The 24,603-nt window shown below is 39.3% G+C and overlaps 1 protein-coding gene across 1 annotated transcript; it reads left to right on the top strand.

The window, feature by feature from the left end:
- The first annotated feature begins 1,269 nt into the window (after positions 1 to 1,269).
- On the top strand, positions 1,270 to 24,078 carry LOC125913995 (zinc finger protein 280B-like). Its single transcript, XM_049619090.1, has 3 exons — positions 1,270 to 1,411; positions 2,226 to 2,283; positions 19,258 to 24,078. The coding sequence occupies exon 3, from the start codon at positions 19,329 to 19,331 to the stop codon at positions 20,961 to 20,963; it is 1,635 nt and encodes a 544-aa protein (XP_049475047.1). The 5' UTR covers positions 1,270 to 1,411; positions 2,226 to 2,283; positions 19,258 to 19,328; the 3' UTR covers positions 20,964 to 24,078.
- The last annotated feature ends 525 nt before the right edge of the window (positions 24,079 to 24,603 follow it).

Raw genomic sequence — 24,603 nt, 5'->3', positions numbered from 1 at the left:
GAAAACAAATACCATATTACTATATAACTCTTGTGTTAAAAAGAGAATCACTAGGGAAATTAAGACATATGTGGAATTGAATGATAATGAACATACTATGAAGCAAAAATTGTAGGACACAGTTAAATTGGTAGTTAAGTAAAATAAAGTAAATTTATAGCATTATATACAAGAGAAACAAATGAGAATTTACAAATAAACATCCCAGACATTTATCTCAAGATTGTAAAGAGTATAACATTGTATGGTGACAGAGGCTAACTACACTTAGCATGGTGAGCACTGCATTATGTATAGAATTGGAAAAATCATTACACTGTACACCCGAAACTAATATAATATTGTATGTCAACTACAATACAATTAAAATTTTTTTTTAAATATCGTAAGAGGAACAACAGAACCTATAGAGATACTAAGAAAGAAAACAATGAGTGGATAATATAAATGAGCTAGAGATGAATATAACATTGTTGATTAGCAAAACCAAAAGCTGTCTTTCTTTTTCCTTTCAAAAGATTACTAAACTAGACAGGCTTTCTGGCAGAAATGGGCAATTAAAAAAATTCTATAAAGGGCTAGATAGCACATATTCTAGGCTTTTGAATATGATTTCTGGAAACGAATCAACTTTGCTGTTTTAACAGGAAAGCAGCCATAGACAATACCTAAAGGAATGGGTATGTCTGTGTTCCAATAAAACTTTATTTATGGACACTGAAATTTGAATTTTATATAATTTTCAGACGTCACAAAATAATATTCTTTGTGCTTTTTTTCAAGCCATTAATAAATGTGAAGTTCATTCTTCGGTCGCTGCACACTATACAAAAATAGGTGCCAGGCTGGACTGGATTGGCCCCAGATGCAACCTCAGGAGTGTGGGCGCCAAGCCCAGTTGTGTGATCAAGGTCCCTTAAACGTGGGGCTGGCAGCTGGTGCTTTTATGAAAAAGGTAGCACACCTGAGAGGATTGTGAGAGCTAAACTCCAAGTTGACAAAAGTATCCCCTGATGGATTGGGAGCCCGCCCTTGACCTTGAACCCCGGCCCGCTCTGCAACCTCGACTTCCCAAGACATTTCCGAAGACTCGGGGTGACAGCGGCGGCGCTCATCCCCCTCACCCCGACCCTGCGCCCAGGGATCACCAGCAGAGGCGCCAGAGCGCGCGCAGGCGCGGGACCCGGCCTCGCCGCCAATCAGATCGCAGCGCCCAGAGCCGCGCCGGCCTCGGGCCCCGCACCTGGCGGCCAATCACAGATCGCAGCGGGCGCGCGTGCGGAGGCGGCGGCAGCGGCGGCGGCGGCGGCGCCTGGGCCCTGAGGAGGCGTCGTCCCCGCGGGCTTCGCCTGGGGAGCACCTCGGGGCGGTGCGCCTCCGGCTGCTCCGCGACCGCCGCGGACAGGGGCCGGTAAGGACGGGGGCGTGGCGCGGCCGTAGTGTGTTCCCAGAGGGGAGATGGGAGGGATTCCGCGGCCGCAGTCTCGCGGGCCGCTCCGCTACCGGTCTCGCCCTGCCGGAGAGGCCTGTCCCTGCGCCGCGGCCTCTGAAGGGAGTGTCGGGTGAGCGGCCCCCGCCGCGTCCTGCGACCCCGGGTGCGCACACCCCCTCCCCCGATCTTGGCGGGCGCCTTTCAGGAGGCCTCCCCTCCCCCACGCGGGCGGGGCGCCCCATCCCCCAGGCCTGGGCCCGGCGTCGGCGTCCTGGAGAAGGGGCCTGCCCTGCTTCCTGACACCCTCCCCGCCCGCGGCCCACCTCGCCCGCCCCGCCGGGGTCGCTTCTGGAACTCAGCGCGTTTAAACCTCGCAAGCCAGCCCTCTCCCCGTTCTGGACGTCTGTGGCCCAGACCCTTTCAAGGGGATTCAAGCATTTTCAAATTCATTTATTGCTCTCTCGCCTCCCTCAGCGCCTTAGTTTTCTTGTGCGCTGTGTCTCTGCCTGGGCTCTACCTCAGACCCTTGCACGCTAACGAAGGCCCCCTGACAGCCAGGACCCGGGGTGCTTGCCAGGCTTTGGATTTGGGCGGTTGGCAGGCACAGTGCTTTCTTTACGGAGAGAGGGTAGATGGGAGGAACAGGTGTGGGAGAAAGGAACCCAGTTTTCTTTTCTGGTTAAGTGTGAGATGCTTCAGACACATCCAGATGGTAGTGTCAGATAGTCAGTGGGACGTAAAGTGTTCCTGTAACGTGGAAGTAACCCTAACCCTCCCTTCTGGTTGCCTCAAGGATGTGACCTTCTGCCTGGAGTAGCTCAAGTTCTTAGAAGTTTCAGTGCACGCCTGAGGTAAGATGAAAGGTCTTTGTAGTAACGGCCAAGATTGTGTCTTTTTTCTTCAGGATCGTAGATTTTAAGCTGTGTGAAACTGACTTTCTTTTTCCTTTACTCTGGCAGGAGGCTAAAATGGGTTGATACACATACCTAAGATTTCAGCTAAGGTAGTAAAGTACTAAAGTGGTTCCTTCAGGGTAATGTGTGTTGGTTAAGAATGGTGACATAGAGTTAGTTTTGTTCATTTCTATACCCTTTTCCTTGAGGGCTTTATTTCATGAAATAATTGAATGTGATTGGGTAGGGGAGGCCATAGGAATTCATTTCATGCCAGTAGGCACAACAATAAGTAAGTTCTAGGCCCAGGAACTTGTGTATATAGCTCAGTGAGACCCATTATATAGTTAGTTATCTATTGCTGTGTAACACATTGTCTCAAAACTTAATAATTTAAGAAATGTTTATTTCGCCGTTTGTCATAGCCTAGGATGTAGGACTGGCTTAGCTGGGTGATTCTGGCTCAGGGTATCTTAGGAGGTTGTAGTGAAGCTTTTGGCTGGATTGGCAGTCTCTCAAGACTTGACTTTTGTTGGATGATCCATGTCTAAGCTTTCTCACCTGACTTGTAGCGAGGGGATCACTTCTTCCCTCTGGATCTCTCTACGGAGCTGCTCACGTCATGGCAGCTGGCTTCCCTCAGAGTGAGTGATTCAAGAGAAACCTTGTACCCAAGATGAAGTACAGAGCCTTTTGAAGAAGTTACAAACCAGGACTTCTGTATTTGCTTAGTCACATAGGCTAGCCCTGTGATGGTGTGGGAGAGGACTACACAAGAGTGTGAATAAATAACAGGAGGCAAGATTCACTTGGGGCCATCTTGGAGGGTGGCTCCCATACCCGTTTATCCACCATTCCAACTCTTCTCCATATTCACCTATCATTATGAGTCAATTATTTGGCTCCAGGCTAAGGGCAAAACCTCCCCTTGTGTGCTAAATCCAAGCAGTTTTTGTTTATTCAGGAATATTGTTCGAGCAAGTCTCCTCTTTGTCCTGGGTTAAGTTTTCTGTTTCTCTGGATCATTCTCATCAGCAAACAGACTGATTGTAATAGTACCTCTCATTAAAAAATCCATCTTTTGATTACACATCCCTCATCTGCTTATTTTATTTCATATTTTCATTATAGGAAAATTTCTCCAGAGTTGTCCATATTTGCTTCCTCCAGTTTTCCCATTCTTCTCTAAATCCACTCTTGCCAGGGTCACCAGTGAATTTCATATTGCTCAATCCAATGGTCAATTTTTAGTTTTTAATTTATGTGATCTATTGGCAGTATTTATCAGTCGTTCATTTCCTCTTCCCTGAAAATAACTTTTCATTTGGATTGCAGCATGCTTCTTTTTCTCCATTCTCCTTTACCACCTCCCCACCCCCACCCCCACCACAGTTGGCTGTAAGTAACTGTTCCCTTTTCATATCCTTTTCTGGTTTCTTCTCATGTTCCTGACCTCTAACCAATGGAATGCCTGAGGGCTTGGATATCAGACCTCTTTCCCTAGATGATCTCATTCAGTCTTGTGTTTTAAATAACATTATATGCCAAAGGCTCCAAAATCTGTGTACTTAGCCCAGGTCATTCTCTGAGTTCTGTCTCATATTTACCTGCTCAGCATCACCCCTTATATATGTCATCCTCTTCTTCACATCTCAAATCCAGTTAGTCTGTCAACAAATCTTGTGGGCCTTCAGGATTTTGATCTAGAACCTGACCCCATCTCAGTACCTTTGTCTCCTAGTACAGTCATTTTTTTTTTTTTTTGTTTCTGTTAATTCAGTAGTCTCTTAACATGATTTCCGTCTTCCAGGAGCAGCAGAGTGATCCTGTTGAAATGAAAGATCATATCACTCCTCACTCAAAACCTCCCAGTGACCTGTCACAGAGTAAAAACCAAAGAACTTAGAATGGCCTACATTAACGTACTACAGTGAACTCATTTTTGACCTCATTTCCTTCACATTGGCTTGCTCATTATGTTAGCCTCTTGACCGGTCCTTAAATTTGGTAAACAAGCTCTTGTCTCGGAACCTTTGTATTTGCTCTTCTTTCTGCTGGAGAATTCTTTCTCGGATCTCCATAACCATGCCATACAGATACCAGCCTGCCTCCATACTACCTGGCCCATTTCCTGTTTTATTTTCTCTGTAGTATTTATAACCATTTGAAATTCTATGCGTATGTATATACACATATAATAACATAACATTTTATATGTTTTTTGTTACATTATTTACATATCAAAATATGTAATGTGTAATACTGTAATATTACATGTGTTAACATTATATGTATATATTTTTTAAATGTATTTCCCAGTTACGTCTGTTGCAGTGTCAGCTCCCTGAAGAAAGGGTCTTTGTTTCAATCGCTACTGTATCTTCAGTACCGAGACCAGTACCTGGCACATGGTAGGCTCACCAAACACTCACTAATACTCAGATTCCTTACAAACACCCATCTTGAGCCTTCTCCCTCCCCCTTTCTCTGTGGTTAGGAGGCTGTCAGACCTGTGCAGTTATCATTCTGTTCCTGTGTCATTTCTTTGTTTCTTAGTCTTTTGTGAATAGGGGTATGTTCTGATTCTACTGATTTGGTATGTTTTATAGTTGCAGTTCATCCAAAATTGTGAACATCAGGACATTGACAATATTATATGTATGACCACACATAGAACCTTTTAGGGTGATCTTTCCATAGAATAACAATTTCTCCCTAATTTCTTAGGGAAAAAAAGAAAGAAAAAAGAAAAACTCCCCCCTCCTCCTTTCTTTGGACCCAGGAGTTCTAATACAGCAATATTATGTTAGGGTCAATTTGATACGAAAAAAAGAATAGAAGCTTTCTTCATCTTTTGGTTTCATAACACTGAAAAAATTGGAACACAAGTTATCTTAACCTTATCCTTTGTAAGTTCCTTATGTGTCAATGACAAGTGTTCCTAGGTGCATTCCTTATTCTTTCCTTTAAATGTATAAATCAGTCATTTGAGTAACACTGAATTATAGAGTTCTGAGAGTTCAGCTTAAGCATTAGTATTGTATATATTTGAAAACAAAATATGGATGCTCTGTGGAAGTCTTACCAGTATTATTTTCCCTGGGAGCTTCCCAATAGCAGGGAGATACATGTTATATAGGGATTCATGATAGGGCCCACCTGGCGTGCATAGAATTTGCTCTCCACTTTCACAACGTCCAGTTTCCTTATAATTAGGGTGACTAATTTATCACCCAAATGGGGATGTTTTTAAGAGTAAAAAGTGGCACTTTTAAAAAATACATAGGGACAACAGGTCAAACTGGATTGCCCTGGTCAAATTAGGATATTTAGCAATCCTAATAATAAAGTCGGTGTTCTAAGTCCTTAGTATCAGGGTGATGTCCACTCTATAAGAAGATATCCATTCATCCCTGGGAAGGTATACCTCCCACTACATATTTGTACATTGGCTCTGTGATACTAGTTTAACTCTTTTTCTTGGCTAGATTAGTTTGCATTATTACCATAATCCTAATTACCTAACTCTTGTTACATGAATGGAGTCTGGTTAGGGGCTTTGAAAATTTAGTATCACTTGTTAGGATGTGGGGGTCACACCAGCCTATTGCTAGGAATTTTTTTTCTTTAATTGAGATATAATTCACATACTATACAATTTACTCCATAGAGTGCAAAATTGAATGATTTTTACTATATTCACAAAATTGTGCAGTCTTTACTGCTACCTAATTCAAGAACATTTTATCAACCCTAAAGCCCTGTGTTAGTTTCCTGTGGCTACTATAACCAACTGCCACAAGCTTGGTGGATTAAAACAACAAAAATTTATTCCCTCTCACTTCTGGAGGCCTAAATCAAGGTGTTGGCAGGGCCATGCTACCCTTGACACTCTAGGGGAGAATCCAGTGCTGGCCTCTTTCAGTTGGCAGTCTTTGGCTTGTGGCCATGTCACTCCAGTCTTTTTACAATGCTTTCTTCTGGTGTATGTATGAAATCTCCTTCTGCCTCTCTGTTAAGGATATTTGTGATGGTATTTTGGACCCATTTGTATAATCCAGGGTAATCTCCCCATCTCAAAGACCCTTTCCAAAATTAGGTAACATATATGTGTTTCAGGGATTAGGATCTGATATTTTGGTGGGCCATTATTCAACCTACTACATTCCTCATTCTTTTTTCCTCCCAACCCGTGGCAACCAGTAGTTTGTCTCTATAGATTTACCCATTGTAGACATTTTATGAGAGGAGTCATACAGTATGTGGCCTTTCTGTGTCTGGCTTTATTCACTAGCATGTTTTCAAGGTTCGTCCATATCACACATATACAGCAGTACTTAATTCATTTTCATTGCTGAATAACATTCCATTGTATGGTTATGCCACAGTTTATCCATTTATCAGTTAATGGACATTTGGATTTTTTGCGCTTTGTGGCTTTTATTTTTTTTTTTTCTTTTTTTTCAACGTTTTTTTTTTTAATTTTTATTTTTGGGACAGAGAGAGACAGAGCATGAACGGGGGAGGGGCAGAGAGAGAGGGAGACACAGAATCGGAAACAGGCTCCAGGCTCCGAGCCATCAGCCCAGAGCCTGACGCGGGGCTCGAACTCACGGACCGCGAGATCGTGACCTGGCTGAAGTCGGACGCTTAACCGACTGCGCCACCCAGGCGCCCCTGTGGCTTTTATTTTTAATGCTGCTGTGAACTTTGTTATGCAAATTTTTGTGTTTATGCAAATTTTTGTGTAGACTTATGTTTTCAATTCTTTGGGGTATATACCTAGGAGTGAAATTGTTGGAGCATATAACTCTGTATTTAATTTTTGAGGTGCTGTCGAACTGTTCTCCAAAGTGGCTGACCATTTTATAGCAGTTTTACCAGCAACACATGAGGATTCCAATTTCTCCACATTTCTCTGCAACACTTGTTAGTGTTCCTCTTTTTGATTATAACCAACCTAGTGGATGTGAAGTTGTATCTCATGATTTTGATTTACATTTCCCTAATGACTAATTGTGTTGAGCAATATTTCTTGTGCTTATTGGCCATTTGCATATCTTTGATGAAATGTCTATTCATATTTTTTATTCATTTTTTAAAATAAATTTTTTGTCGTAAAACAGGTAACATAAATTTTATCGTCTTAACCATTTAAGTGTTAAATATATGTGCATTGTATTTTTTTCATATTGTTTTAAAACAGATCTCTAGAACTTTCCATCTTACAAAATTGAAACTCTGTATCCACCCCATTAAATAACATACTTCTTTTTTCCCTCTTTCCCTAGACCCTGGTATCCACCATTCCACTTTTTGTTTCTTTTCTGTTGCTTTGGCTCCTTTAGATACTTCATGTAAGTGAAATTGATATAGTATTTGTCTTTTTTGTGACTAGCTTTTTTCATTTAGCATAATGTCCTCAAGATTCATGGGTGTTGTCCTATGTGAAGGAATCCCTTCTTATGGCTAGATAATATCCCATAGTATGTGTGTATCACATTTTTAAAATTCATTCATCAGTTGATGGACATTTGGGCTGCTGCCACCTTTTGGTTATCATGAACAGTGCTGCTGTGAACATGGGTGTGCAAGGATCTCTTCAAGATCCTGCTTTCATTTCTTTTGGATGTGTATCCAGAAGTGGGATTGCTGGATCATATGGTAGTTCTATTTTAATTTTTTGAGGAACCTCTGTTGTTTTCCATAGCAGTTGTGCTATTTTACATTCCAGTCACAGCATATAAGGATTCTACTTTTTTTGCATCCTTGACAACAGTTGTTATTTTTTTCTTTTTTTTTTTTTTTAATGTTTGTTTATTTTTGAGAGAGAGAGACAGAGTGCAAGCAGGGAAGAGGCAGAGAGAAAAGGAAACACAAAATCTGAAGCAGGCTCCGAGCTGTCAGCACAGAGCCCTATGCCCTATGCGGGGCTCAAACTCATGAACTGCAAGATCATGACCTGAGCCGAAGTCGGATGCTTAACCAACTAAGCCACCCAGGCGCCGAAAAGTTGTTATTTTCTGGTGTACTTGTTTATTTTTATATTTTTTGATAGTAGGCATTCTAAGGGGTGTGAAGTGATATATCATGGTGGTTTTGATTCACATTCCTCTGATTACTGGTATGTTGAACATCTTTTCATATACTTGGCCATTTGTTTATCATTTTTGGAGAAATCTCTATTTAATTCCCTTGCCCATTTTTTAAATTGAGTTGTCTTTTTACTCTAATGACATAAGAAGTCTTTATGTATTGTGGATATAAGTCCCTTGTCACAAATAGGATTTACAGATATTTTCTTGCATTCTTTTTTTTTTTTTAATGTTTATTTTTGAGAGAGAGCATGAGGGAGGGAGGGGCAGAGAGAGAAGGATACACAGAATCTAAAGCAGGCTTCAGGTTCTGAGTTGTCACCACAGAGCCCAATGTGGGGCTCGAACTCACGAGCTATGAGATCATGACCTGAACTAAAATCAGATGCTTAACCAGCTGAGCCACTCAGGCACCCCTATTTTCTCCAATTCTGTGGGCAGAATTTATATTTAGTTCTAATCTGTTTTATTTTTTGTGTATGGTGTGAGCAGAGGTCCAACTTCTTTCTTTTGCATATGGTTGTGTAGTTCCAGCATTTGTTGAAAAGACTTGTCTGTTCCCCACTTAATTATTTTGCTATTTTCACTAAAAATCAGTTGACTGTTAGTGTATGGGTTTATTTCTGGACTCCGAATTGTATTCCATTAATCTGTGTTTCTATCTGCATGTCAGTACCATATTCTTGATTACAGTAGCTTTGTAGTATATTTTGAAATCAATGTGAAATTTTCAGTTGTTTTTTCAAGATTGTTTTGGCTCTTCTGAGTCTTTTGCATTTCTATATGAGTTTCAATTTCTGTGAAGAAGCCAGCTGGGGTTTTGATAGATTAGTAGTCTTGCCATCTTAACAGTATTAAGTCTTATCCATGAACATGGGATGTGTGCATTTACTTAGATCTTCTTTAATTGCCTCAGTAATGTATTCAGTATAATTCAGTGTTTTCAATATGAAAGTCATGCAATTTTTTTGGTAAACTTATTCTTAAGTATTTTATTCTTTCTAATGTTAGTGTACATAGAACTGTTTACCTAATTTCAGTTCAAGGTGTTTATTGCTAGTATATAGAAATATAATTGATTTTTTATATTGATCTTGTATTCAAGCTTGTTGAACTTGTTTATTAGTTCTAATACTTGTTTTGTAGATTTCCTATGGATTTTCTATATGTATAAAATCATGTCTTTTCCAATATAGTTTTACTTCTTTTTTCAGTCTGAATGCCTTTTTACTTTTTTTCTTGCCTAATGTCCCATTAAAGGACAATATAATATTGAATCAGAGTGGTAGAAGTGGACACCCTTGTCCTGTTCCTGATCTGACAGGGGAAGCTTTCAGTCTTTTTACCATGAAGTATGATGCTAGCTGTCGGGTTTTTACAGATGCCCTTTGTCTGAGTAAGAAAGTTCCTTTCTCTTTCCAATTGTTAAGTGCTTTTTTTTTTTCTTCCCTCATGAAAGGGTGCTAGATTTTGTATTGTGCTTTTTTTGCAGGCAGATGTGGGTTTTTTGGCTTTTTTCTACTAAAATGGTATAATGTTGATTCACTTTCGTATAATAGACCAACTTTGCATTTCTTACGTAAATCTCAGTTGGTCATGGTCACAGTTCTTTTTATGTGTTATTGAATTGTGTTTGATAGTATTTTGTTAAGGAGTTTTACCTCTACTCATAAGAGATATTGGTATATAATGTTTTTTTGGTGTGTGAGATCTTTGTCTAATTTTGGTATGAGTAGTACTAGCCTCATAGAATGAGCTGGAAAGTTTTCTCTCCTCTGCTAATTTTTGGAAGAGTTGAAGGATTAATGTTAATTTTTCTTGAATTATTTTGGTAGAATTTGCCAGGATAGTCATCTGATCTTGGATTTCTCTTTTGGGAATTTTTTTTTTTTTTTTTTTTTTTGATTACTAACTCAGTCTCTTTATTTATTTTGGATCTATTCATATATTTTGAATCTATTCATATATTCTGGGTCAGTCCATATTTTTGGAGTCATCTATTCTGGGTCAGTTTGTACTTTTGGAGTCAGTTTGGTAATTTATGTCTTTCTAGGAATTTGCGCATTTCATCAGGTTATCTAATTTGTTGGAAGAGAATTGTTTATAGTGTTCCCTTAGATTTTTTTTTTTTTAATTTCTGTGTGGTTGGTAGTAATATCCTGTCTTTATTTAAAAAAAAAAATAATATGTTAAAAAAAAATAATATGTTGAGGGGCGCCTGGGTGGCTCACTCAGTTAAGTGTCTGACTCTTGATTTCAGCTTAGGTCATGATCTCATGGTTTGTGAGTTTGAGCCCTGCATCAGGCTCTGTGCTAACAGTGCAGAGCCTGCTTGGGATTCTCTCTCCCCCTCTGTCTCTGCCCTTCTTCTGCTCATGCACTTGCTCTGTCTCTCTCTCTCTCTCAAAAATAAATAAGCTAACTTAAAAAAAATAATATATTGAGGTAAAATTTACATAGCATAAAATCAGTCATTTTAAAGTGAAAGATTGAGTGACATTTAGAGCACTCAGTGTCGTACATCTGCCGCCTATATCTAGTTCCAAAACACCTCAAACATTCCAAAGTAAAACTTTTTTTTACCATTAAGCATTTTCTGTCCATTTCCCCTTCTATCCTTCTATCCCCTGGTAACCACCAATCTGTGTTTTGATTCTGTGGCCTTACTTATTCTGGATGTTTCCTGTAGATGAAATCATAAAATATGTGAACTTTTCTGTTTGGCTTCTTTCACTTTGCATGTTCTTAGGGTTTATTCAGCATGTATCAATACTAAATTCCATTTATTGGGTATAATTGACATCTAACATATGTTTATGTCTCAGGTGTACAACATGATTTGATAGTTGTATAAATTGTGAAATGGTGCCCATAATAAGTATAGTTAACATCTGTCACCATACATAGTTAAAAATTTTTTTCTGTCTTGTGATAACTTTTAAAATCTACTCTCTTAGCAACTTTTAAATATGCAATATAGTATTATTGACTATAGTCACCATGTTGTACATTACATCTCCACAACTTACTTATTTTATAACTGGAAGTTTATACCTTTTGATCCCTTTCACCCATTTTGCCCCCCTCCCTTGTCTCTGGTAATTACCAGTCTGTTCTCTGTATCTGTGAGCTTGTTGTTGTTGTTAGTATTCCACATATCAGCGAGATAATATATTTATCTTTCTCTGTTTGAATTATTTCGCTTGACATCATGCCTTCAGGTCCATCATGTCGCAGATGACAAGATTTCATTCATTTTTTTTATGGCTGAATAATATTCCATTGTTTGTATATACCACATTTTTTTTCACCCACCAGTGGACACTTAGTTTGTTTCTGTATCTTGGCTATTGTAAATAATACAACAGTGAACCTGGAGGTGCTGTTATTCCCTTTATGATTCTAATATTCCAGTGTTTGTGTATACCGCATTTGTGTTATTTCCACCATTAAGTTATTGTGAATCGTGCTACTATAAGCATGCATGTACTTTACATGTGTTTGGGTACCTCTTTTCAAAAGATCTATATACCTGGAAGCGGACTTGTGGGGTCATATGATAATTCAGTGTTTAACTTTTTGAGGAACTGCCAAACTGTCTTCCACAGAAATCCTCTGATTTTTGCAAGCCTTTGGTTAATTTCCAGGATCCAAAAAGCTTGATTTGGACAATTTTTGCTATTGTTCTCTTTGCTTTTATGACAGAGGAAATATTTGTAGTTTCTTATTCCACCATTTCCTATAGCCTCACTTTGTTGCTGGCATTTAACAAATTAACGTTCTCTTTTTTTTTTAAACTTCTCTTTTTTATGGCTGTCTGCAACCTCCGTTTAAATCATTCACCACTCATCTGATACTTCCAAACCCTTTCTAAACCCTCAGTCTTAGAGAAAGAACTTCTGAACTAACCACCACTTTTAGGTTGAACTGCCATTCTCATATCTACTTTGTGTATTCACTAAGATGTGTTTAACACTAACATGGTGCTCTTGGGATGAAAGGAAGAAAAAGGGAAAATGACTGAAAGTGCCTGACTGTAGTCATTCTCCTGAGTTCCAGGATTTCAAGGTTCTCACATTTGCTATAATAGTACACTTCAGGGATGCCTGTGTGGCTCAGTCGGTTAAGCATCCAACTTCTGCTCGGGTCATGATCTCACGGTTCATGAGTTTGAGCCCTGCATCGGGCTCTGTGCTGACAACTCGGAGCCTGGAGCCTGCTTTGGATTCTGTGTCTCCCTCTCTATCTGTCCTTCCCCAACTCGTGTTCTATCTCTCTCTCACTCAAAAATAAATAAACGTTAACAAAAATTTTTTAAAAATAGTACACTTCATTCGTTCCCAGACTTGAAGGAAATTGGCTGTTCCTCATATTTGAACATTTCCTACACCTTCCCTCAGCCCACCATCCTTTGTTGAATTTATATCTAACTCCTAGAAAATCATTTTCCTTTAACGAATATTTAAGACTTACGTGCCAGGACTGCTCTAGGACTTTGGGAGAAATCAGTGAACAAACAGATAAAAACAAAACAAGCTAAAAACAAAACAGAACTTTTCCAGTGGAAAGAACTGCGAGTCCAATGGAGAAAGAAAGGTAGTGAATATAATAAATATGTTCTTTGGTGATATAGAATGTGATGTTATGAAATCAGGAAGAATATAATAGAGCAGAGTCATAGGATCGAATGTTGGGTAGGTAGGAGTGTTGTACTTTTAGTTTCGGTGATCAGAACAAATCTTATGGTAAAGGTAAGTTTGGACGTGGACTTAAAGGAGATAGAACTGTTAGCCATGAGGATATCTGGGAGATAAGAGTTTCAGGCAGAAACTGAAGGGAGCAGCAGAGAAGCCACTGTGGCTGGATTGGAGTGAATGAGTGTTAGAATAATGGGAAAAGAGGTCAGAGAGATAGAGTGGAAATTGGTATTGAAGGTCTATAAATTATTGATTTTTCTGAGTCCAGTCTATAGAAATAATCATGTCTTTTGATAAAGAACCACCTTAGCTTAATAGTTGTTCCCTTCCTGGACTCCCAAGCTAGGTTAGACCCCATTTTACACTCCTCCAACTATTGTGAGCTTATTTATGGACAAATATTTATGAAAAAAATTTTTTATTTTTATTCATTGCCCTAAAGTGAAATGTAAATGTCTACTGCAGTTTTAAGGATGATTCTGTGAGCCTCTCATTTCTTCTAAGGATCTGTGTTTAATGGGCATTAAATTTTAAGGCAGCAGATGTGTGGGATCAGTGGAAGAGAAGGAAAGAAGATTGGTGGGGAAGAGACATGAGTGCCGTGGGTAGGGAAAGAATAGGGGTAGGAATTTGGAGGAGCACTAGTGGGGTGAAAAGAGTCAGGAGCAAGGGAAGATGGTGAGGATAGGTAACAGAGGAGTCCTGTTAGTCTGATCTCAAGAAGGTTCTCAAGAAAGACTGGTGCCTTGAAAAAGCTGGTGTGTGGCTATAACAAAGATCCACTAAAAGGGCTGTTGTTAAAATTCATAGGAATAACCTAGGAGATGAGTTATCTATCACCTACTGCTTTCTCTATCTTTGGCATGAAATCTTCTTATTAACTCCTTCTACAGCTTTTGGCAGCTTCCTTGATGGGGGATATGAAGTGATTTTTGAGGATTAACTTCTTAGATGTAGTAGGTCTTTGGCATGTCCAGCTTTCCTACTCCAATATCTTAAGTTTCTAAATAGAAAATAAGGACACCAGAGGAGAAATGATAAGAAAATTCCCATGGTCTAATGTAATTCTTATTCTAAATGAACTCATTCATTAGTTTATTCACTTTAGGTCTGATTCTTTCTCTTAACTTTTCATCTCGAATGATTGGAAAGTTAATCAGCATGGTCAACAGCTAAAACTCCTTCCAAGATCAGTTGGGTGGAAAGTCTGGCATTGTTACTGGAACCTAGTTTATTTTTACTTTTTTTAAACAATAGGATTTGATTTCTCATAGTTTTGGAGGCTGGAAAATTCAAGATCAAGGTGCCAGCTGATTGGCTTCCCTCCTTCTGGCTTGCAGATGGCCACCTTCTCACTCTGTCTTCACACAGTGGATGGGAGATAAAGAAGAAGCAAGTTCTCTGATAGCTCTTCTTGGCGCTAATCTCATTATGAGGGCCCCACCCTCATGATTTATCTAAACTTAATTATCTCCTGAAGTTCGCATCTCCAGAAACCATCACACTGGGGGTTAAGACTTCAACATAGAAATTTTGGAGGGACACAGTTCAGCATGTAGCATAACCTAAAATGTATTCTCTAGAATTGGAGGAATCAGGGGCGCCTGGGTGGTGCAGTCGGTTAAGCGTCCGACTTCAGCCAGGTCACGATCTCGCGGTCCGTGAGTTTGAGCCCCGCGTCAGGCTCTGTGCTGACGGCTCGGAGCCTGGAGCCTGTTTCCGATTCTGTGTCTCCCTCTCTCTGCCCCTCCCCCGTTCATGCTCTGTCTCTCTCTGTCCCAAAAATAAATAAAAAAACGTTGAAAAAAAAAAAAAAAGAATTGGAGGAATCATTTAACATGTAGGAATAATGGAGTGATATAATTACAGAGGTGTTTTAAGATTCATCTAGTGGTGGTATGGAATTGGTCATAATTTGAAGGACAGAGAGACCAGACAATTTGGAGCCTAGTGCAGATGTAAAAACATGAAGTAACCAGTGGACCTAAACATAGAGATTGTGGGGAGGTGCTTTAATAAGAATGGAAATGAAAGGTAGTTAGAAAGACTAATGCTTTAAAAGTTATTTAGAACCACTTAGAAGAAGTTTCTTTGAGTAATTTGATGGAGGTTGGGGAGATTTGAACAGTTTTTATAAAATACAAGGAGAATAAAAATGAATCCAGTGAGACTCTTTGATTCTTAGGGACTAAGCAATTAATAGCAACATCACCAGAAATTCAGACATGAATTAAGTCAGAGTTCTCATGGGGACAACGCAGAACTAGAATTCAGGAATCATGAATTTTAATGCTGTCTCCAGACCTTACTTTAAGGTAAGTTTAAGTAAAAGTATAAACTTTTCTAGGCTTTATTTTTTATTTATTTATTTTTTAAATTTTTATTTTTTTTGAGAGAGAGAGAGAGAGCAAGCCTGGGAGGGGCAGAGAGAGAGAGATACACACAGAACCCGAAGTAGGCTCCAGGCTATGAGCTGTCAGCACAGAGCCTCACATGGGCCTCAAACTCATGAATGGTGCAGTCATGACCTGAGCCCAAGTTGGATGCTTAACCAACTGAGCCATGCAGGCATCCCTCCCATAAGAACATTTTTGATTGGACATGTAGGGATTGCTACTGTCATCTAGTAAGTAGAGGTCAGGGATACTACTAAACATCCTAAATGCATGCAACAGCACTCCTCTCCCCCACAAAGAATTATCTGGTCCAGACATGTTAGTGGTGCTTAGGTTGAGAAACACTGGGTTAGGTGGCATTATCCTGGAGTTAGATGATTGAAGTTGAATATAGACATACCAAACCAATTTTCATTGATTAAAGAGCAGTGCTTTCAAACTTCTATGTTTTCGGGGCGCCTGGGTGGCTCAGTCGGTTGGGCGGCCGACTTCGGCTCAGGTCATGATCTCGCGGTCCGTGAGTTCGAGCCCCGCGTCGGGCTCTGTGCTGACAGCTCAGAGCCTGGAGTCTGTTTCAGATTCTGTGTCCCCCTCTCTCTGGCCCTCCCCCGTTCATGCTCTGTCTCTCTCGGTCTCAAAAATAAATAAACGTTAAAAAAAAAAAAATTTAAAAAAGAGAAAACAAACTTCTATGTTTTCTTGCATTAGCATATCTCCTAATTACACTTGGTCTCAGTTTTAAGAAATTAAGAAGTTGTGGGCGCCTGGGTGGCTCTGTTCGTTGAGCTTCTGACTTTGGCTCAGGTCATGATCTCACAGATAGTGGGTTCAAGCCCTACGTTGGGCTCTGTGCTGACAGCTGAGAGCCTGCTTTGAATCCTCTGTCTCCCTCTCTCTCTGTCCTTCCCCTACTCGCACTCTGTCTCTCTCTCTCAAAAATAAACATAAAAAAAAGAAATTAAGAAATTGTAATCACTATTCATGACACACTAGACTGTAAGCTTCATGCATTCACCACTTTTCTTCTTAGTACTTGGTAGTGTCAGACCAGACCAGGTTGGGCAAGCAAAATATAATTGTGAAATAAGTGTAGAAAAGAATAAATAATTTTTATTCTACTTAATATTCTACTTCCTTTTTGACTTATTTCCAAGTAGGTATACACATTTCAAGATTAAATATGTGTTCCAAAATTATATGCTGATGTGCTGATTAAGTTAATGAGAAGTACATGACATATATTAGATGCCAATTTAATTTTTATAGATTGGATTTGAAGTGTCCATATTGGGCTACAATGAATTCTGACATTATGTTTTCAGAAGTTGGTGAGTTTATGAATCATAATTTAAAACCAGTGTTTTTCAAACCACTGGTAGTGAGCCATTGATGAGTCATAATTGATTTTGTGGGTCATGGTCAATTAAAAAAAATAAAAAATATTAGAATAAGCATCCCATTTAGTAAAACAATTATTATTTATATGTGTGTAGTGAGATTCTGTATACATTGTTGTTGTTTTTTTTTTGTTTTTTTTTGTTTTTTTTGTTTTTTACTATGGGTTGTGAGGAAAAAATGTTTGTAAAAAGCTAGCAGTTTTCAATCCTTCATTGGCCCACAGAATATCTAACATGGGCAAGGCTCTCAAACTAAATCATAGAAAATGTGGAAGTAATGGAGTACATACAGTCTGTTCTACCAAAAAGGTTCTTATTAATGATAGTTACCATTAACTCATTTAACAAATTCTGTATTTGTTGAACTCCCATGTTGTACCAGGTACTGTTCTTTGTGCTGGGGGTACAGTAGTCAACAAAAGACCATCCCTGTCCTTTGGTGTTTACATTCTACTGGGTAGGCAGTAGAAAAGAACCAAGATGGATAAAGTTAATAATGTGTTAGATGGTGATAAGGACTTGAAGGTGAGGGGAATGGAAGAGAGATTGGGAATGTGAATTAGCAGCTGGTTGGATTATTTGAGAACTTCTTTGAGAAGACTTGGAACAGAAGTCTGAAGATGGTGAGGAGCCAGCCATGCAGGTATCTGGGTGATGAGCATGCATATTAGAAGGACAGCAGATGAAAGTCTCTAAGCTCAAGGTAAAGTGTTTAATATGTTTAAGAAAAAGCAAGGTGGTTAGTGTGGTTAGAGTGAGTAGATAGGGGAGAGGAGTAGGACATAACTGCAGGAGGAGTATATAGGATTGGAAGCATGGTTTTGCAGACATTGGAAGCACTTGGTCTTTTACTGAGCAAACCAGAAAGCCATTGGAGTGTTTTTTTTTTTTTTTTTTTTTTTTTTTTTTTTTATAACGTTTATTTATTTTTGAGACAGAGAGAGACAGAGCATGAACGGGGGAGGGTCAGAGAGAGGGAGACACAGAATCTGAAACAGGCTCCAGGCTCTGAGCTGTCAGCACAGAGCCCGACGCGGGGCTCGAACTCACAGACCGTGAGATCATGACCTGAGCTGAAGTCGGCCGCTTAACCGACTGAGCCACCTAGGCGCCCCGCCATTGGAGTGTTTTGAGCTGAGCAGTGATATAATCTGATTGAACAGAATCATTTTGCCTGCCATGTGGAGAAGAGACTTCAGTGGGGAAGTCAGGATTAGAGGGATAAATTGAGGACACATCAGTGAACAGACTATAAGGCCTTGAGGTGGGATGAGGTTATCAAGAGAGTTCATTCCTAATTTGCTAAGGCATGTGATAAGCATTTGACACTGAATTATAAAATTTGTTGATTGTGTGAGGTACTCCTACTCTGTTCTTTGAATTTGACACTTCTGTATTAATATTTATGAAGTTAGTATGTATGAATCAATTGAGATGTTCATTTAATATAAACTTTTCTTCAATTCTGCTACAAAAAAAGGTGCCATTGAATGGTTGATGCTTTTTAAAACGAGCTATTGCCTTAAGTCAGAGAAGTAAGAATTTTTTTTTAAGTTTTTTTTATTCAGTTTTTTTTTTTTTTTTTTTTTTGGTAATCTCTATAGCCAGTGTTAGAACTCATGACCACAGGATCAAGAGTTGTGTGCTCCACTGACTGAGCCAGCTGGGCACCCCAGAAATAAGAATTTTTGCCTTTAGGATACAGAAACACATTTAAAAGTTTTGAACTTGCCAAAGAAAGATGCAGCTGGTTTATGGCTGACTTAGAATTTCAGCTTAATTCTTTTCTGACTCCAAAGCCCATGTTTCTTTTTTTTTTTTTTTTTTTTCAACGTTTTTTTTTTATTTTTGGGACAGAGAGAGACAGAGCATGAATGGGGGAGGGGCAGAGAGAGAGGGAGACACAGAATCGGAAACAGGCTCCAGGCTCCGAGCCATCAGCCCAGAGCCTGACGCGGGGCTCGAACTCACGGACCGTGAGATCGTGACCTGGCTGAAGTCGGACGCTTAACCGACTGCGCCACCCAGGCGCCCCTAAAGCCCATGTTTCTATACACTGCAGAGTGGTGCCTTTATAAAGTAGTGTATCCTTTGCATGTGATTTTATCTAGAGATTAGTTATTAGAAGTTTTTCCTCTTTTTTAAATAGAAGAAATCATAATCAGCAAAGCTGTGATTCTGGAGCTGCACAGACTTGTAACAGTAGCTTTTAAGCTGTAATTTATCCTTTGAGTCTTAATGTCCTTATCTATAAAATCAGAGTGTTTATAACTACCTTAGGGTTTTGGAGAGAAATAAGGTAATGAATTTTTCTGTACTTACTGATGTGTAGTATGTTTGTACTTAGGTGGCAATTTATATAAAGAAAACACTGGGACTTGAGGCCACACCTTCAAGAATAAAAAAAAAAATTAGAAAATGGAACAACCATGTATATTATGTGAGGAAGAACAAGAGCCAGAACCGCAGCAGAACATAGAAGAAACCAAACAGGTAGATGATGAAGATGGTGAGCTGATCTTTGTTGGGGTAGAACATGTAAATGATGATGCTGAGCTGATCTTTGTTGGGGTGACTTCAAATTCAAAACCAGTCGTTTCAAACATTTTGAACAGAGTCACCCCGGGTTCATGTTCAAGGAGAAAAAAGTATGGTCACCTCAGAAAAGGTACTACTTGCAAATTGCAGCCTATAAGTCATGTGACCCCTGTGTCAGAAGCAGTGACTGCCTTGCCTGTTTCTGAATCTGAATCAAGATCAACAGAAAGTCCTATTATTATTGAGCCTTTGTCTAAATCTGATTATAAAAGTAATTCACCACAAGTCGTGCCTAATAGCTCTTCAGAGTTATGTTCTCCTTTGATTACATTCACAAATTCATTGCAGCATCCAGGTGGAGCAGCACTTTCTGTAGGAGGTATGAATAAAAGTCCTTGCATATCAAAGCAACTTTCTACTGCTGAAGTAAACAATGTAAATCCCAAAAGGCTTAAACTCAGTGATGGAATCATAGGGGGACATGCTTCAGCTTTGTCCCCTTCAGGTATCTTTCATACAGTGACTGCTGAGCAAAGCACACCCTCAAACAGTGTTCATACCTCATTAAGCCATGTTCAGAATGGAGCACCTTTTCCAACAGCTTTTCCAAAGGACAGTGTTCATTTCAAGCCTACAGATCCTGCTAAGGAAAATAGACAAGCAAAAACAGATTTTTTGAGACTAGCAAGTCAAAACCAGGTTGTTGATCCCAAGAAAGGAAGTCTGGTCATATTACTTCGTGACTTTTATTATGGGCAGCATAAAGGAGATGGACAGCCAGAACAGAAGACTCACACAACCTTTAAATGCCTCAGCTGCTTGAAAGTTCTAAAGAATGTCAAGTTTATGAATCACATGAAACACCATTTGGAACTTGAGAAGCAGAGGGGTGACAGCTGGGAAAGTTACACCACCTGCCAGCACTGCCACCGACAGTTTCCCACTCCCTTCCAGCTGCAATGCCATATTGAAAGTGTACACACTACCCAGGAGCCCTCCACTGTCTGTAGAATTTGTGAATTGTCATTCAAAACAGACCAAATTCTCTTACAGCACATGAAGGACAATCATAAGCCTGGTGAAATGCCCTATGTGTGCCAGGTTTGCAATTACAGATCATCAGCCTTTGCTGATGTGGAAACACATTTCAGAACTTGCCATGAAAACACTAAGAACTTGCTCTGTCCATTCTGTCTCAAAATTTTCAAAACTGCAACACCATACATGTGTCATTATAGGGGACACTGGGAAAAGAGTGTTCACCACTGTTCCAAATGCCGGCTACAGTTTTTAACTTTCAAGGAGAAAATGGAGCACAAGACCCAGTGTCATCAAATGTTTAAGAAGCCTAAGCAACTGGATGGATTGCCTCCTGAAACAAAAGTTGTTATTCAAGTGTCACTGGGACCTCTTCACCCAGAATCAGTGGAAGTAGCATCCATTACTGTGAGCACGTCAGATTCTGAACCGTCACCCCCCAGGTCTAAGAGTAAAGTTTCCAAAAAACCTCGTTAATTCAAGTTTCAGTAAATGTAAAGCAGGTATTTCAATCAAAGTCAAAAACCCTATAAAAATAAAAAATACAAACCATACATTATTCAGTAGCATCAAACATAGTGAAACAAATGAGTTATTTATGAGTTTCTTTTTAAATTCATGAAATACAGTACTGTCTGATATGAATTTGAGATGTTATTTAAAATATATTACCTGGCTTTCGTGTAACTGTATCTAGCTTAACATATAAAAGGTGTTTTGTGTGTGTATGTGTGTGTGAGAGAAAAAAAGTGGAAACCTATTTATTTTGATATTTCATGTTACTTGTAAGTTTGAAAGCTCTAACTTCTGCAGATAGAATCTAGAGTTCTTTAAGTACTTAATTTTATTTTCAACTTTTTCCATGTCTTGAGGATTTCAATATTAACTCTAGTCAGACTGGAATGACTTTGTTACAACGTAGACTGTTACAACATGGTCCCATTTGCTGCTGAGCCCCTAGAAGTGTCTCTCTTGTGCTGGTTTAAAATAATCGGTCTCTGAGAGCATGAGGGTGAAGTTGAAGAAGGTATGTCATGAATGGGAATCAGAAACTGGAAGATTAGTCAGTGAAGACTCATTGTTCTGGTTGAGGGAGAGGCGTGCCAGTGCACACGCGCGCGCGCACACACACACACACACACACACACACACACACACACTCGCTCACTCCAGTCTGGGAGTCAAGGCAGAGAGAAAGAGCAGTCTCAGAGTGTCTTCCTAGCACAAGAACATCCAAGGAAGCAAAAGTATTAAAATAAAACGTGGATGTTTGGCAAGGGGCTCCTGCAGACATGAAATAATTACTGTGTATCAATTGGCTTCAAATGGAGAAGAAGGGGTAATGAATAGATTGGGGGCTAGAGTCTGAAGCTCCACTTGAGTGATCCAAAGAGGAATTCAGTTTGTTCTCGTCTGGCTGGCCTTTGGTTGGAATAAATTAGCCATATACCTCTCAGCTGCAGCAGTACAGCAAATAAAGTTTCCCCAGGGAAAGAAGCCCAGACATCCATAGTTTGAACTGCACTAGACCCATAGTTTGAACTGAAAAGAGCTAAACAAATGGTATCTACCTAGTTCAAGGACTGGGCTAAATTTAGCTCTCTTACTATTAAGTTGGAATGGGAGTTGCCCAAGAATAGTAAGTACAGTGGATAAAAGTAGTAACCCATGGTGACTGAGTAAAATTAAACCCAGTATAGGGCTTTTCCTGGTATTTTCCCATGTACATGTATCTTACCCCTGTTGAACATGTGAAATTTGCAAGTTTGTAACTTGCCTTGGACATGAATGTATTACAGCTAACAGTTACTCTCTTGTGTGTATAGTTTCCCTTTTTATCAAACTAATGTGAGTTTGGGTCTTCCTTGCCACACTCTTATGTGCAAGAAATGTCCCATTAATTTCATTAAGTATTACGTTTTAGAGTTCCTGTCCTTCAGCTGGCTAACTGCCTAATCTGTGACTATACTGTGAACCTTTTCCCTTTGCCATTTCCAAGGACTCTTACGTAACTGGAGTGCCATCTGAGTATTGGTTCCTGAACATCAACACCCTTGACTACTTCTGTGGGTTCCCAGGATTGAGTGTCCCTGGGCATTTTCCAGTGCTGTCCCTTCTTTCTTCCACCTCTGACTCAGGTACCTACAAGCCTCTGTGCACCACTTAAGGAACCTAGGATGCTGTCTATAGACCTGAGCTGGGAGAAGTCTTTCCTGTTTTCTGTTGCTTTCTCCTCTTTCAAAGCATCTTATCTCTCCTCCCTCTTCCCTCCTCAGTCTTGTTAAATTCCCTAAGCCTTACAAAAAGCTGGGAATGGTTAGTCATCAGGGGCTTTGCATCCCTTCTAGAATTGGGGAGGAAGGACTACAGATAACAAATAGTTGTGAGTATACTGTCCATGTTTTAGAGAACTTCCTGAGTGTAGATTCTGTTGTATTTATTTGCTCAATGATTGATTGATTTGCACTTTGAACATTTTACTAGGCCTTTTCAGTTAGTTTGCTTGGGCCGAGGCACTTTGCTAATATTTCAGCCTGAACCTGTTTTAGGTGGAGAGAAGGAGAGAGAGAGAGAGAGAGAGTGAGTGTGTGTGTGTGTGTGTGTGCATGCACAGTTGTTCTAGTCTCAGGTGGAAACTTCTGTGTATAAATAGATATGCAGACCTCTGCATACTTGTCTCCCTTGTTCTGTTCGTATAACAAATTCTGTTTTTGAAAACAGTAAAAATATGAAATGTTTTAGTTCTTTGTTTTTGTGGTTGCTTGGTATTATCAACACTGTTAACTGTTGTTTGCTATTTAACTAAAGTATGCCCCTAAGGAGTACAAATTGTTATTTATTGCCAACTACAGGTTGAGTGATACGACCCCTGTCTACCTCCTCTTGCTCTTCCATTCTCTGCCATGCTACTCTACCATTTTCCCCATTGGTGGACTGTTTTTGACACATTGGCCTTGCTTTTTTTTTCAAGCAAATCATATTTTTTCCTGTTCCAAAGACTTTGCAATTGTTGCTTTCTTTCTTAGAATGCTCATCTCCTAGGCCTGCATGACTTGCTACCTCGCTTAATTGTTTGACACTTCCTTTAGTTTATTGAGCTTCACCAGTGTTCTTAAAAAATACTGACAATGAAATGATACCTTTTTCCTCCTCCCTGCTAAAGGCACTTTAAGCCTCCCCACTCCTTTCCTCTCCAATCTGGTTAAATTTCCTAGGTTTTCACAAAAAGCTAGGAAGAGATAATCATCAAAAGCTTTGCTTACCTTAGAATTGAGCTAGCTTGAGTCAATTTCTGTGCCTGCAACCAAAAGACAATGAATATAGTGAGTTGAGTTCTTTCAGGAGCTTTCTCTGTTTTTCTATTGATACCTCTATATTTTTTTAAGGCAATGTCACTTTGTTTTGTTTACAAATATATTGAATATCTGTCAAGATTACTATTTTGTTATTGCCTTTTGTGAATTTCCATGTCTATTTTGCTTGCTTGTTCTTTCAGATAAAATTTATTATTTTGTTAATGTTGCCAAAAATTGTAAGTAAAATAGCAATTATAGTAATAAAATGCTTTTTTGAAAAAAAAAAGTTTTCGTTATTTATCTTTTCACCAATAACATGGCATATTTTTAGTTTAAGTTAATTTTTATTTGATAACCACTATGTACACTCTTTGCCTTCCTGCCAATTTTAATTATTTTTAACCGTATTGCATTGGCCAGAACTTCCAAACAGTGATATGTAAATGAGCTTTCTTGTTCTTGGTTTTAGTGAGAAATGCTTTACCATTAAAGGTAATGCACATACTGCTTAATTTCTGTCTTTAGAATTTTTAAAGAAAATTGCTTAGTTTTATTGGATAGCTTACAATATCTATTGAGGCAATCATTTACATTTTCTTTACTAACCTAAGGTTTTGCTCAGCCTGATTCACACTTTTCTATCAGAAAGGTTTTGCTCAGCCTGATTCATACTTCTCTATTAGAAACCTTCCTTTCCTGAAGTAATATTTCCACTTGGGGTTGAATATTATCCTCTCTACTCAGAATCCCATTCCTTTTCTCATTTCTATTATTAAAACGTATTTCCTTTTCCCCTCATTAGATTTGCCACAGCTTTATCA

Source organism: Panthera uncia (genome assembly GCF_023721935.1).
Source record: "Panthera uncia isolate 11264 chromosome D3 unlocalized genomic scaffold, Puncia_PCG_1.0 HiC_scaffold_8, whole genome shotgun sequence".
NCBI classification, from domain to species: Eukaryota; Metazoa; Chordata; class Mammalia; order Carnivora; family Felidae; genus Panthera; species Panthera uncia.
This window is presented reverse-complemented; position numbering and strand designations above follow the sequence as displayed.

Coding starts and splice junctions, on each gene's coding strand:
- LOC125913995 (XM_049619090.1), top strand. CDS start 19,329: ATGGAACAACCATGTATATTATGTGAGGAAGAACAAGAGCCAGAACCG.